Raw genomic sequence first — 14,856 nt, forward strand, 5'->3', positions numbered from 1 at the left:
GCTGATTTTTTTTTTATCCAGAGTGTATTCGTTACATTTATTCAAATTTATTAAGTAGATACTATGTGCAAAACAATATGGTAGGTTCTAGTGCTAGAAAGATAAAAATAAATAGATAACTCTTTACTCTCATATGATTTACATTCTTCTGAGGCTATATAATACCTACATTGTATGCATGAAAGTATAACTCATTGAGAAGGGAGAAAGTACTAGCAACTGGGGTATCAGAGAAAACTTTGCAGAGGTAGGAGCACTTCATCTAGGCCTAGTAAGTTAGTAAATAAGACAGACTAGAATTTTGAAAGACCTAAATGAAGAGGTAGTACATAGCAAAGATAGAGGATAGTTGGAATGATTATATGGTGACAGGAGATGAAACATTGAGTTGGGTGAACAGTTAGTCACCTAGTTTTTCTGAAACGTAGAGGACAGTAGTGACATACTAAGACATACTAAGAACATTTAGATAGAGCTAAACTGTATAAATGGATAGAGGGCTGGATAAAATGCAGAGCCTGAAGTCTTTGTGAGTTCAAATCTGACCTCAGACCCTTATTATCTGTGTGATCCTGGACAAGTTTTTTCATCCAATTTGCCTTAGTTTCCTCATCTATAAAATGAGTAAAATGAGAAGGAAATGACAAGCCTTTGTTATATCTCTTTCTTTTTTTCTTTTTTCTTTTTTTTTTTTTTTTTTTTTGGCTGAAGCAATTGGGTCACACAGCTAGGAAGTATTAAGTGTCTGAGGTCAGATTTGAATTCAGGTCCTCCTGACTTCGGGGCAGGTGGTCTATCCACTGCTCCAAGTACCTGCCCTGCCTTTATTGTATATTTACTGAGAAAACCCCAAATGGAATCATGAAAAATAAAAATGACTGAAAAAGATTATTTGAAACATTAAATGCCAATCTAGACAATCTGTATTTTATCCTAGAGGTAGTAGAGAACCGTTAAATATATTTGGTTGGGGAAAGTGACATTGTCATATCTGTGCATTAAAAAGAATATTTTAGTAAGATCTATGGCATGGACAAGATAGGAGAGAGACTAAAAACAGGAAGACCCATTAGGAGACTATTATGGTGGTGTAGGCAAGAGATGTGAATGGAAATAAAAGAATTTGTGAAAGAGATGTTGTGTAGGTAGAACTGATTAGATGTATTTAGCAGTGATTTAGATATTGAGGGTAAGAGCGAAGGAAGAGTAGAGGATGATAAACAGATGAATGGGACAGTGCTAGTAACATCACTACAAATAAGGAGGTCTGGAGAAAGTGAATGGGTGGGGAGAAGAATATGAGTTTATTTTTTGACATGCTCAGCTTGAGGTCCTAGGGGGAGGTGTCCAAAAAAACATAAAAGTACAGGGATAGAACCTAGGATTTAGTATAGGATCACCATGATATAGAGAAGGAAATAAAAGCATGGCCCAGGATAGCACTTGGGGGATGGGAATAGGATGATAATTTAGCAAAGACCAAAGAAATATTAATCATAAAGGTAGAAAATCCCCAAAAAGAACAGTATCAAAGGGAAGAGAGGATTTCCAGGGTTAGAAAATTGCAAGGCTTTGGACTGAAAAAAAAAAATCAAATTTAGCAGTTGAAATTGAAAGAGCTTTATTTCTATTAAATTTCACTTTGTTCAATTCTATGGCTCATTTGTGGATCAAAGTTTGAATTTATGTAGTGTTTCACAGTTTTACTAGCTCTGTGAAACTAGATAATATAAGTATTTTTATCCCCATTTTATAGATATAAATACCGAGGTTCAGAATCTATGACTTGCCCAAAATCACATTACTAGTCATTGACAGAAACAAGGCCATCTGATTCCAAGTTTAACACTCTTTCCATTATGCTAGTTTTCAGTAGTGTGACAGCTTGATGATTGTTGAATGAAAGTCACTCCTTAAGAATAGCAACAATTTAATGTTTTCAGACAATTTAAGAATTATGTGATTTTTTAGCACCTTTGTACCACAGAAACCCAAGAGTGCTAATAGTATTTTTTTCTCCACCTCATGAGTTGCTGTAGCCAAAAAAAAATATATATATATATATATATATACATATATATATATATATATATATATATATATATATATCATCTACCTAGTGACTAGTCTTCTAATAATAAGCCTTACTTAGCCATGATTCTGAGAACTATCTAGGCTGATATTAAAAGCTTTTTTAGTATCATAAACTTGCTATACAACCTGCACTTTTGAACTCTTCTGGTAGAAATTCAGGCCAACACCACAACCAAATGAATCATCAGGATAGGATTATTTTTGTGGAGAAACTAATCTCTGTGCCTTTTAAAATTTGGTGTCTGATCACTAACTTTTATTTTGGTCAGACAGACTCCTCACATCCTGTCTTATGATATCTATGAAACCATAGAGAGAAGAAAATTTGACCATCAGACTAATAGCAGGAATTAGTAACAATTCTTTTTTTTTTTCCATATTAGAAGATGGGTGACAACAGTAAGAGGAGCCCATTACCTCCATTTTTGTTTTATCACAAGTATTTTTGAGAGGTGCTGGGCAGAACTCAAATGTCTGCATAGTAAAGGTTTTAGGGTTTTGGGGGAGGGTTGGTGTTTTGTTTTGTCTTATTTTACAAAACAGCTTGTTAAAAATTGAGTTTGTTTCTACTTTGTGGCCACTGACTTAGATTCCCAAGTCCTTTTCTCTTGCTTTCCTAGAACAGTCAGTATGGTTAAAAGTATAGGGCAGTCACTCTGAAAAACAAAATTAAGTCTAAAGCTTAAGGTTCTTCCAAGTTGGCTCTTTCATTTAGATAAAAAGCTCTCTATGTTGAATCCTAGTGAGGGAAGAAGATCCATTAATATTTTTGGTAATAGTTCCAAGAACCTGTTAATTAAAGAAACAGAAAGGAGAGTCACTGGTAGAGTCACTGGAAATAAAAGGACAAGAAGGGAATATTAGTCACACCAGCTATTTTCATCATTAAGCCCTATTCCTCATGTAAGAACTTTAGGAATTGTTCATAAATGCCTATTTCTGGCTTATCCATGTTAGCTAGATTTAAATTTTATAAGGGAAGCTTTAATTTTTCATATTTAGTTGCAAACTGCAGACCACATCTTATTTTCATCTTTTGAAAATAATATCTGTCCTCCCACACCACTCCCAGGCATGTTTTGCTGTGAAAGGAAGACTGTTGAAAGGCACAGTGGATAGAGCATGGGGGCTTGAAGTCAGGAAGAATCAAGATCCAGTGTAGCCTAGATACTTAGTTGGGCTCTTCATTTAAACTTTGTTTGCCTTAGTTTTCTTTTCTGTAAAATTGGGATAATAATAATAGCATCTATCTCAAAGGCTTATTGGAAGGATCAAATGAGATGATATTCCTAAAGCTCTTAATGCAGTGACTGTGCATGGTGCTTTAGAAATCCTACTTCTTCTTATTATTATTATTATAATCACCAATATACAATGCTTTCAAGTTCATGTAGTGCTATTATATAGTGCTCTAAGGTTTGTAAAACCCTTAATGTATATCATTTGATCTTTACAACATCTGATATCTTAACTGCCTTCTCTTTAGTAGCTCACATCTGTTGTGACGTCAACTATAGTTGACTAATAGCTGGAGAGAAGGATGCTATTATTATTTCCATTTTATAGATGAGGAAACTAAGAACAGTTAAATGACGTGCTTACATTCACACAGATTTTAAGTGTCTAAGCATTTGAACTCAGTTCTTCCTGACTACAGTTTCATCACTCTTTCTATGAAACTACTTAGCTACTCCCTACCCAATGACACTTGTAATTTCTTTCAGCTTTAGTAAATCTTCCCAGAGCTTATGTTGCATTGGCAGAGCCTTCAAAAACACCAGCTCCCTCTACTCTGCATCATGATGAGTAGACCCCGGGGTAGGGCTTTGTGGAGAATTTTTACATGGAAAATCATGATTTATTTCAGATATTGCTAGGATAGGATGTGGCATGAATAAAATAAATTTATTTTAAATTTTCAAATGTTCTATAGTAAAGTTCTCTTTTTTCACTTTCAAGAAAATGCTTTTATGATACAGAGCAAAGTTATAGGTGCCCCTTCCCCTCTTCCACATCTTCCTAAAAATACATAGTATTTTTACCCTGATTACACATACCCTCTTAGCTACTATAAGTCAGGTTACTATGGAATCATAAGCTGATTTTAAATATAAACCTAAAGGATGGCAAATATTTCAAATTCACTTTTAGATTCTTTATATTAATTTGTAACATCACTTTGCTCTATTCACTTTGCATAAAGAAGAATTGACTGTTAAACTGAAAACTTCATCAAGATAATTAAGCTTGACCCCAAAGAAGAGAGAGAAGGAACCACATTCCCTTTCTTTAAATGATGGGAGACTTTGGGTTTGGAACACTGGGAAAGTAATAAAAAACAAAAATATCAGTAAAAATTTGTTCTTATAAACAAAGTAAAGAAAGATTTATAGACTTAAAATTTATTTTTAATTTCATGTTTTAAGATCCTTCTAATTTTATAAATTTGACTAGATATTCTATAGACAACACTCTTAAAATACCAAGTCATATCAATGGAGCTATTTATAAAACATTGTTAAATTATGACATACTTTTGAGAAATTATGTTTCACAATTCTAATTTTAGAATTGTTTCATTCAATGAAGAGATATCTCAAAACCAGTAGTGCATAGGATTGCTAATTTTATGTTTTATAATGACAGCTCCTTTCCTTTTTTGCATTATTCAAACAGGTTGATGCCCGAAAATCTGCACCATCTATGGTTGATCGTCTTCAGAGGCAAATAATTATAGCAGACTGTCAGGTTTACTTGGCTGTACTTTCTTTTGTGAAACAAGAGTTGTCAGGTAATGTTGAACATTTTTAATGTTTTATTCCATTTTAGTGGGTAAATTATCAGTAGGACTGTTTTTAGAAGGCCTTCTATTTCAACTCTGAAAATATATGGTACTAGATGCTTCTTACTACTTACTGCTTAAAAAGGTAAACCAAAGGCATAAGAACAAATACTTGGGAAAACAGGAATAGTAGCTGTTTATGTCTCTGTTTCATCCTCTTGTCTCAGCAATATTTAGACAATATTTAGACAGTCTCTTCATATTGGTTATAAAAGTGGAGATGACCATTGTCTTCTATTTTATACTTCCTTTCTTTGTGGAAACCAATGTGATGTGATGAACCTTAAAGTGGGAAATTACTAGCTCTATATTTAGGATACAGATTTTGAAGGCTGAAAAAAGACATTACTAATAATCTAGTTTCCATGAATAAAAAATGTGTTTATCTTCTTTTTAAAAAAAGGAAATGCATTTCTTTATTTTTGTTTAGTCAGAGAAAATTCTATGCATTCTTTAAACATCCAATAGCATCTGAGTTCCTAACCAGAAAGTAATGTCCAAATTTAATAAAATAAATTGCTTTTTTCAGATAATCATTGTCAAAGGATTGTCCAGTCCTACTAGTAAAAGCCAAAAGGCTAAAACTCTTTGGGGGAAAAAAAACAACCATAAACCAAATTTTATTTTAAAATTGTAAAAGATATTTTGCTACTTAGTTGAAATACAAACTTTTCTTATCATACAATGTTCTGAAGTCATTTTTGTTATTTGAAAACTGGATCAAATTACCTGTGATAGATCTTTTTGTTTTCATTATCTCAAATCTCTTCCAGTGACTTACTGGCATGACACATTGAATGTTCTAGTGAAGGGTCCACAAATTAAAAGATGTAGATTCTGGACCATGCTGCAAAAAGGGACTAGTGCAATAATGTTTTAAAAAGTTAATCATTTTCTTTTACCCATTATAGTGCTCTAGAAATGAAAGAATAATAGAGTTTTTTTGGAATTCTTTGTTCAAACACAGCACACTAAAATCTGGTTCTGTAGAGATCTCTAAAGTTGTAAGCCTTTCTTATTTTTCCTTCTGATACTTAAAAGTCTCTTGGAAAGAAAGCTTACTTTTAAACAGAAGTTGAAACATGAGTTAATTATTTTGTCAATCCTGGGGTTTTTTGTTTGTTTTTTTTCAGGATGAGTTCATTTGAGTTATATTTAGTCTTTGCTGTTTTGACAATGTACCTACCTGGTTCTTTCTGCGACTAAACAACTTTGTGTGGATGTTGGAATGAAATTGTGACAAACATGACGTTCTCAGATTCCAACAAAAATAGCTTTCTGCTGAGTGGCTTCACATATATTTCAAAGCAGCAATATGCAAAATAGAAATGTGTTAACTTGCCTTTCAGTAGCTCACTGGGCTACCATTTTATTTTCTTCTGTGTTGATTTTGCATTTTGGGATTTTTTTCTAGGTGTTTTTTGAATGGACATTTTTCCTATGAGAAGTAGTCCTCCTGGGCATGAAAGTATTCAGGTGTTTGTTGTAGGTGTTCCTCTCTTCTCTCTGGAGGGACGTGCAAGCTAGGGAGGTGTGGAAACAAGTTCCCAGCCTTCCTGGATAAGGTGGCTTGGCCACCAGGCAAGGAAATGAGCGGTAGGTAGTGGGATTAGAGGATCATCTGATCAGAATAGTAGTAATATTCACTCACATTTTTGTACATTATATTTTTAAAAACATTTTTATGACAATCTTGTGGGGTTATAGATAAGTGGTGTGTTAATCATTATCCTTATTGCCCAAGATCACACAGCTTGGTTAATACAAAATAGAAATATAAAACCTGGTGACCTGTGAGTGAGCAACTTTACATCTGGAGTTGCCATCACTTCTTTACAGTGCCTTGTCCCTTGCAGGAGGAATCAGTCTTCAGGGCAGAATGGAATATGGAGTGTAGGGAAGGTTTCACAACTTGGAGTGAAACCGTTAGAAGACCCAAGCCTCACCCGGAGGTGGGGGCATGGGTATGAGGTGGGTGTGGCCTGAGAAGGCTATATTGGACTGGTTCTCAGGTGGAAGAATAGAAAGGATAGGGTTCCAGAACTGAAGAGGGAGGCTTGTGGTAATTAGGGACAGAGTAAAGACAGAAGCTGAGGGCCCTTAATCCTTTAGACAGCCTTCTTTTGCATTATACCATGCAGGGACAAACTAAGTCTGTCCTAGTGTTGGGTCTTAGACAGGAATAGGAATTGGTCCTAGAGAAACTTTTAGCCAGAGGCCATTGAAGACTGTAGGAAAAGCAATTTGCTACCAACCTGCCAAAGAACCAGTTTATCTGCTTGTTCTGCAATATGGGTAGAGAGCATTTGGAGGAAGACCTATGTTACTTCTACTGTGGTAGGTATATTAGGACACATGTAAATAATATTTATAGTATAGCCAACTAGATGGCTTTCTGGAGGCAGAAAGACATGAGTTTGAATCAGACACTTAGCTGTGTGACCTTAGGCAAGTCACTTAATCTCTCCCAGCCTCAGTTTCCTCATCTGTAAAATGGGGGTAATAATAATAATATCTTCCTCACAGAGTTGTTGTTTATCTTGAAAGAGGTAACATGCAAAGTGCTTTGCAAAATCTTAGAGCACCATATAAATACTAATTATATTATTAATCAATCAATAAGCCTTAATATTAAGTGCCTATTTTATTAAGTGCCAATAACTATGCTAAGGACTGAAGTTATTATTATTAATAATAGTGGTAACAGTAGTATACCTATTTACCAATGGAAATGTATCATCCTGCCTCTTCCTCTCCTTCCCCATTTCACTCAATCACCATAAAACTTTTGGGAAATGTTCGCATATCTTGATATGTTCATTTTACAATTAAACCCTCTACTCATTACCATGAACAGATCAAAGCACCAAAGATTCCTTTGGTGAGACAGAGACCCCAGTCCCGCTTCCTAGCTAGCTTGAACTGTGACTTTATTCCAGCTAGGCAGATTGTCTATGATTTTGTTTGTGTCAATGAATCACTTCACTGGTACGGACTTTCAGAAGCTGACAGGCTCATTGATTGTCTGTGACATTTCAGAGGGGCATCTCATCATTAAAACATCTCATCATTAAGAGATGAGAACAGAATGTGCATGTGTGTGTGCGTGTGTGTGTGTGTGTGTGTGTGTGTGTAGGAGGGACAGATTATTGGCTTTCCCTCACTGCTGCTGCTCTGTGAGTGTGATATCATTGACTGCATTGCTGCAGACTTCTGGCCTTAGAAGTTTTACTCTCTAAGCTGCAGTACTATTGAGTATGCAGTACAAACTGAGCCTGGTCTGAAGTTCCCTCAATCTTCATCTGGCTGAGCTTTGCAGTATTTAGAATTTTTTTAGAATCATAATTATGAAGCAGTGTAGTAAGAAGGTTATTGTACTTAGCCACAACCATAAATAGTAAGAATAAAATGTTCCTTTAAAGGAAAATTTTATTTTGAATTTCATTGCAGTGAGTTCTTTGTCTTCAATTGCTCACACCTAAATTTAAAGTTCTGTTTGCCAGCCTACAGTTGAGAACAGTAAAATTTGTGGAACAAAGGATTGTGATGTCAGATTTTATAATAGACTGTTCATTTCATTTTTATTTTAAATTGGACTTAACATTTTAAAAGATGAGATTTCCTTTTATCTAGGCTAGGATGATATTGCCCCTGCTCTATGCTTGTCCAGGTTTTCATTATTTCCAGGTGAAATTATTCTTGCAAACCTTCTATCTGACCTCTTTTGTCCTCTTCCATTGTGTCTTGTATACTGCTGTGAAAGTCTTTAGCCATAAACATTTTTTTTTGTTATGTCCCTCTTCTGTTTAAAGACCAGTATTGGCTTTTTAAAATTGTATTAAAAACACAATAGATCTTCTGCCTGACTCAAAGTCCTCCATATTCTGGACCCACCTTTCTATAACCCAATTTTATGCTCCTTTCCAACATACATTTTAAATATCTGGGGAGCATATTATGTTAACTTGATAATGTCATTTATTTGTTCCATGAAAACATGTTAAGGAAAATAATATTATAGTGGGGCAAGTGTTCTATCAGAATGGTGAAGAGATATGGTCCTCATCAGGTGGTCCTCTAGACCCTCTCACCCATCCTCCAAGTTTTTCAATCTGAATTCTCATTCCAACTATGGAATTCATTCCTTAGCAGTACTTTCTTTCCCTGAGGCCTCTACCTCTAATTGAATATTTCCTCTTAGAACTTCCAGTGAGATAGTATTTGTAAAGTACTTCCCACCGTGCCTGACATATTGCAGGTGCTTAATAAATGATGATTTCTCTTCCCTTCCTTTTCCATTTTAAGGAAAGCATCTAGGCCAGTTATGATTCCTTCCTCTATAGGCTGCATTCCAGACTTTTTAGCATGTCCCCTTACCAGGTACTTGTATGTCCCAGTCTCTTGCCACCCTCTCTGCTTTTTTCAGCTCCTTTTTAGGTTTTAGGTGTTATCTTCCTCCATTAAAATATCAGACTCTTGAGGGCAGAGACTTTTGTTTTTTTCTGCTTATACTTGTATAAGCCCTTAGCAGTGTTTGACACAAAGTAAGCACATAATAAATGTTTATTGATTTAGGCATGGGTATAGAGAACAGGAACTAGAACTCTCTTAATAGAGAGCAAGAACCAGGAACAGCCAAGGAACCTGAAGAGGTTAGAATGGTTTATGTAAGAAAACAGTTATGTCATCATGTTATTGCAAAATAACATTGACTGGGACAGTGACACAAGTATGCCAGTATACATTGGTAATTTTAGTAAATCTACTGTCAGTTGCAGTTATTTATTGTTGTACACATTGTTCATTTTTTGTTTCATATATATTTGTTTCTTCCCAATTGTAAACTCTTTGAGGGCACAAAAACGATTCTTTATAACTTCAATGTTAAATCCAGTTTGCATACTTCTCAGCTAATAGTTGTTTGGCTAACAATTTTAGGTTTTTATAAATTCTCAGAATCAAGCATTTTATTTGTAGCTCATGTTTTTGATGAGTCCCCAGCCTTTGTCTCCAGAATTTTCTCTCCCAAAAGACAGAAACGGGGGAGATAATGGGTCAGAGCCCAAGGTCTAATCAAAACTGCATACCTAGCCAAGGAATGTGTAGCAATAAAATCTCTTTATCTATTGCTCCATATTTGTCCTCTTCAAAAAACCCATGTTGTTTGACAATATCTTGCTAAAAGGCATCTTGACTCCTCACCTGGATGAAAAGGCATCCTGAATCCTTACTCTTCCTTTTCTTTTTTTCATAATTTACAACCTTGTAGGCTGGTAGCCTGCTAGTTGAGTCCTAAATTTTCAGTATATAAACCCCTCCTGAACTATTTCTAATTTGCTAGACTTCCTTTGGAGGCTAGTCCATCAATTATGGTTTAAATAAGCTATCTTTTGTAACTTTAAAAGAATCTCTTTGAATTCTTTCAAACTTTGAACCATGATTCTCACAAACTTCACTGTCAAGTTTTCAAATTTTCAAATTTCAGATTTATTTATTATTTGCTAATCTTTGCCACCAATTTTAATTAATCATTTTGATTGTACTTGTGACACTGACATTTTGAGATCTTTAGGTTCCAAACATTTTGCATTATTTTGGCCATACTTTTAATTTTTTGTTTTAATTTAGTTTTTTCTTCAAAGAGGGAAAAATTAATGCTTTGTGGGCCCATTTATCCCTTTTTCTGACATATGGTAGTAGTAAGAGAATATTAGACTTAGAATCAAGAGACCTAGGTTTGAATACCATTTCTATCACTTACTTACTTTGTAACCATGGACAACTCATTGGATCTCAGTTTTCCTCCTCTACAAAATGGAAATTATAATACTTGACATTGTATGCTTCACAGTGTTGTGAACCTTAAAGTACTCTATAAAATTGAGGTTTTTTTGAAATTTTGTTCTGCAAATACTCATTCATTAATAACTTATTACTTTTAGGCTTAATGTATTATTTATATATTGACCTCCACAGGAAACATGATAATCATTGGTAAATGAAATACAATCTCAGTTTTCCAATCCATCCTTGGTCACTTGAATTCTTTATAAAAACTTCCTGAAATTTGAATTTTTTCTCTTCTTGTGCAAAGCATTGATTTCATCCTTCTCCCTGTGTTTCCAAGTGGTCACAAGTCTGTAGTATGTATGTCTTTGTTAGTTAGAGTTTTATAGATGAGGAAAGTATATACATTTGCTCCACCACAAATTCCTTATAATTTCCTGATTTTGTATTGTGGAAGTAATCATATTTGAACTTTTAAAAAGCTAAATTGTCTTTTTAATTTGTTGATAAAGTGTTATTGTGGAAGGGCCCCTGCCAAAAGCATACCACTAAGTAGTATAATATGTTGTGTACCTGTACTTTTTTTTATTATTGTTGTCTTCTTTGTGACCCATGTTTTGAGCTACATTCTGATAAAGTAAAGGATATAGCAAAAAAAATTGTGGGGGAGCCTTGAAAGTAATAATAGGAGAATGGCTTATTCCTAATACCCTTGTGTCACTGCACATTCTATATATAAAATAAGGGTGTGTAAAAAGATACTGTTAATGCAAACTGAAAAAATCCCCATTAAATCAACTTAGGTTGTTCTCCAACAATTTAAGTGATCACATATGGAATTGTGACTGTATTTTAACATTTGAAGTAAAAGACTTTGGGTAGTCATCATATGAAATTTGGAATCTACTATATTTTAATATTTAAAATGAAAAATTTTGGATAATCTTCATATGCAATTTGGAATCCATGCCATTCCGTTTTTTAAAAATGGCCTGGTTCTCATGTTGGCTGAAAATATGCAATACTGAAAATTCTCATAATTGTTCTTATATACAGAATATGGTAATTTATACTTTAAAACCTTACTTTTTTCATTTTTTCTCTTTTTTCCTTAGCATATATAAAAGGTGGGTGGATCCTTAGAAAAGCCTGGAAAATCTACAACAAGTGCTATGTAGACATCAATGCCCTTCAGGAACTGTATCAGAAAAAGCTAACTGAAGAGCCTTCAGATGCTGCAAATGATAATCACATTGCTGTGGAAGGGGTGTCAGAGGAATCTCTAAATAGACTGAAAGGGGCTGTTAGCTTTGGATATGGACTATTTCATCTTTGTATATCCATGGTACCCCCAAATCTCCTCAAAATCATCAACTTACTGGGTTTTCCTGGAGACCGGCTACAGGGCCTTTCTTCATTGATGTATGCAAGTGAAAGTAAGGACATGAAGGCTCCTTTAGCTACGTGAGTAGCTATATTGAAATGCTTTGGTAGATATTGTAGTGTTGAAAGTAAGTAAACTACAATCAAAGATGAGACTTTAAAGGAAACAGCAGGTAAAACAACTGGTTGTTTGACACAATGTGATACCTTATTGAACTTGTCACATCATTGGTGGCTGTTATTCTATTAAAGGGTAATACTGTAAGACAGACTTTTAGATAGTTAAATCATTTGTTCTCTTAAAATTCCAGTAAGAATTTTAATTATACTCTAATCTGGTTAAGTGAAGGAATCATAGAATCTGAAACTTAGAGCTGGAAAAGCACCATCACCTAGAGACTAGCCTAGGCTAGCCTTGCAATTTACAATTTCAAATGTTTTTTAAAGTTGTGCAAAGACTCTGTTTTTGAGATTATTGTCCCTGATTTGGGTTTGAAATTGTGAACGTTCATTATAAATTTTTATAGGTTTCTAAGAATTCTGTTCTTACAGAAACTTTAAATGTTTGGAAATCTAGTTCTGTGTCACATTAATCAGTAAGTTGATGCTGTAAGTATGATTGACATTTTACATATCAGTCAAGCTCAGCCATATTATTTTGTTCTTTCTGTGCAGTAATTGGAAACACAAGTGCTGGAACAGGTGGGTGGAGAAGCTGCTTTTCGTCAGCTAGAACAAAGGGCTATTAGATAAGTTTCTTAATTCTATAGTAATCAACAGTGACATCATGGAAGGTTGTCTTTGGGAATGTCAGTTGACATTAAATAATAATACAAGAGAACTTCTTTCTGGAGTTACACTTTACTCTTTCCTATCAAATACTTCAAAAAGGCAGTGCTATCAAGGAGACCATTCTAAATTGTTCCTATAAATACAGTGCCTGGTACCTTACAAATGAGTGCTTAATTAATCTTAGCATGCAAAGGAGTTTATACTCTAATTTTAAAGATACATGTTTATTTACATGGTATAGTGAATAGACTTGGCCTTGGAGACAGGAAAATCTGAGTTCAAGGCTTGCCTTTGACATATAACTTTGTGACTACAGACAAATAATTTATCCTTTCCATGTTCTTGGCAACAGGGTGTTATGTTCCTCTATATACATAATTTTCTGAGACTATATATAACTTGAGAGAAAGGGAGTTTCTACACATGACAATGCTAATATCTCTTTTTAAAAATAATTTTTCAAAGTACCTACCAATACAGTCTTGTGAAAATAATAGAGCCATAGTCTACCAAATTTGAGTTGGAAGGATTTTAGCAATCTGCTAGCCCAACCCATATCTGAGAAGATTACCACTTATAAGATAAAGATCATTTATCTTACAAGTCTGGATCAGAACCTTCATTGAGGATGAACCCACTGTCTCTAAGGCAGCTTAATCCACTTTTAGATAGTTCAGTTTTTGCTGACATTGAGACTGGATTTTCTTTGTAACTTCCAACTATTGTTTTTGGTTTTTATCTCCAGTCTTAGCAAGGGAGAGTATGATCCCTTTCCCACTTGACAGCCCATCAGATGCTTGAATAGAGCTATCCCATCCCTCCAACTTTTTCTTCTCTGGGTTAACATCCTCAGTTCTTTCTCAGATTCTTGTGGCAATAACTCAAGGCCTTCAGAATCCCAGTTGCTCTCTTCTCCACCATGACAATGTCCTTCCTAAATTATAGTGCCCAGAATTGATCACAGTATTCTAAATATTTCCCAATGAGAGTTGAACACAGTGGTACTTTCTTATTTCTGGAAGCTAGGCAGCTCAAACTGACACTTGTTCTTCTCATTATTTATGTGTACTCCATTGATTTTGAAGTTTTAATGAACTTATCCTATCCCATATCTAAATAGTCCTTTGCAGTGATTGAATAAATAAGCTCATAAGCATAAAAACAATTATCAGGGATTTACTTGTTCTTTTTTTAAATTATTATTATAGCTTTTTATTTGCAAAACATATGCATGGATAATTTTTCAACATTGACCCTTGCAAAACCTTCGTTCTAATTTTTCCCCTTCTTCCCTCCAACCCTTCCCCAGATGGCAGGTAGTCCAATAGATGTTAATGATGTTAAAGTGTATGTTAAATACAATAATTTATACAGTTATCTTGCTGCGCAAGAAAAATCGGATCTAGAAAGTAGAAAAACCTGAGAAGGAAAACAAAAATGCAAGCAAACAATAACAGAAAGAGTGGAAATGCTTTGTTGTGGTCCACATTTATTTCCCATAGTTCTCTTTCTGGGTATAGATCATTGAACAATTGGAACTGGTTTGAATCATCTCATTGTTGGAGAGCCATAACCATCACAATTGATCATCATACAGTATTGTTGTTGAAGTGCATAATGGAGGTACTTGTTCTTAAGAGAACAGACTAAACCTTCTATAATTTTATGGAAAATGGAAAGATTAGTGGATCCGAGTGAGAAGATTTGAATCAAGACCCAGCCCCACTATTGAACTATATATATTACCATTAACCTCTGAATGCTTTGGTTTCTCTATTGCTTCAGTGGGGATACTAATATTTGCACTACCTAATTCTCATTATTGTTGTGAGGAAATTGTAAAGTATTATAGAAATGTGACTGATTACTGCATGAAATGTCATGCCAGTTATTCATCTTTTTTTTTTATTCATTCAAACTGGTATTATATTAGATTATATTAAGTGATGAAAATTCCT

At 34.4% G+C, this 14,856-nt stretch overlaps 1 protein-coding gene across 3 annotated transcripts in view; it reads left to right on the forward strand.

Moving 5' to 3' along the window:
• TTC39C (tetratricopeptide repeat domain 39C) overlaps positions 1-14,856 on the forward strand; it is a 127,301-nt gene that overhangs the window by 46,417 nt on the left and 66,028 nt on the right. The window contains exons 4-5 of one of the 3 annotated variants that reach the window (XM_074276878.1): positions 4,771-4,885; positions 11,839-12,187. In XM_074276878.1, coding sequence (XP_074132979.1) covers positions 4,771-4,885; positions 11,839-12,187 — 464 coding nt within the window. Of the gene's footprint in view, positions 1-4,770; positions 4,886-11,838; positions 12,188-12,785; positions 12,809-14,856 lie in introns of those variants that run through there. The other 2 variants (XM_074276885.1, XM_074276892.1) reach the window with 2 other exon arrangements.

This window comes from Sminthopsis crassicaudata, chromosome 1 (genome assembly GCF_048593235.1).
Source record: "Sminthopsis crassicaudata isolate SCR6 chromosome 1, ASM4859323v1, whole genome shotgun sequence".
Classification (NCBI taxonomy): domain Eukaryota; kingdom Metazoa; phylum Chordata; class Mammalia; order Dasyuromorphia; family Dasyuridae; genus Sminthopsis; species Sminthopsis crassicaudata.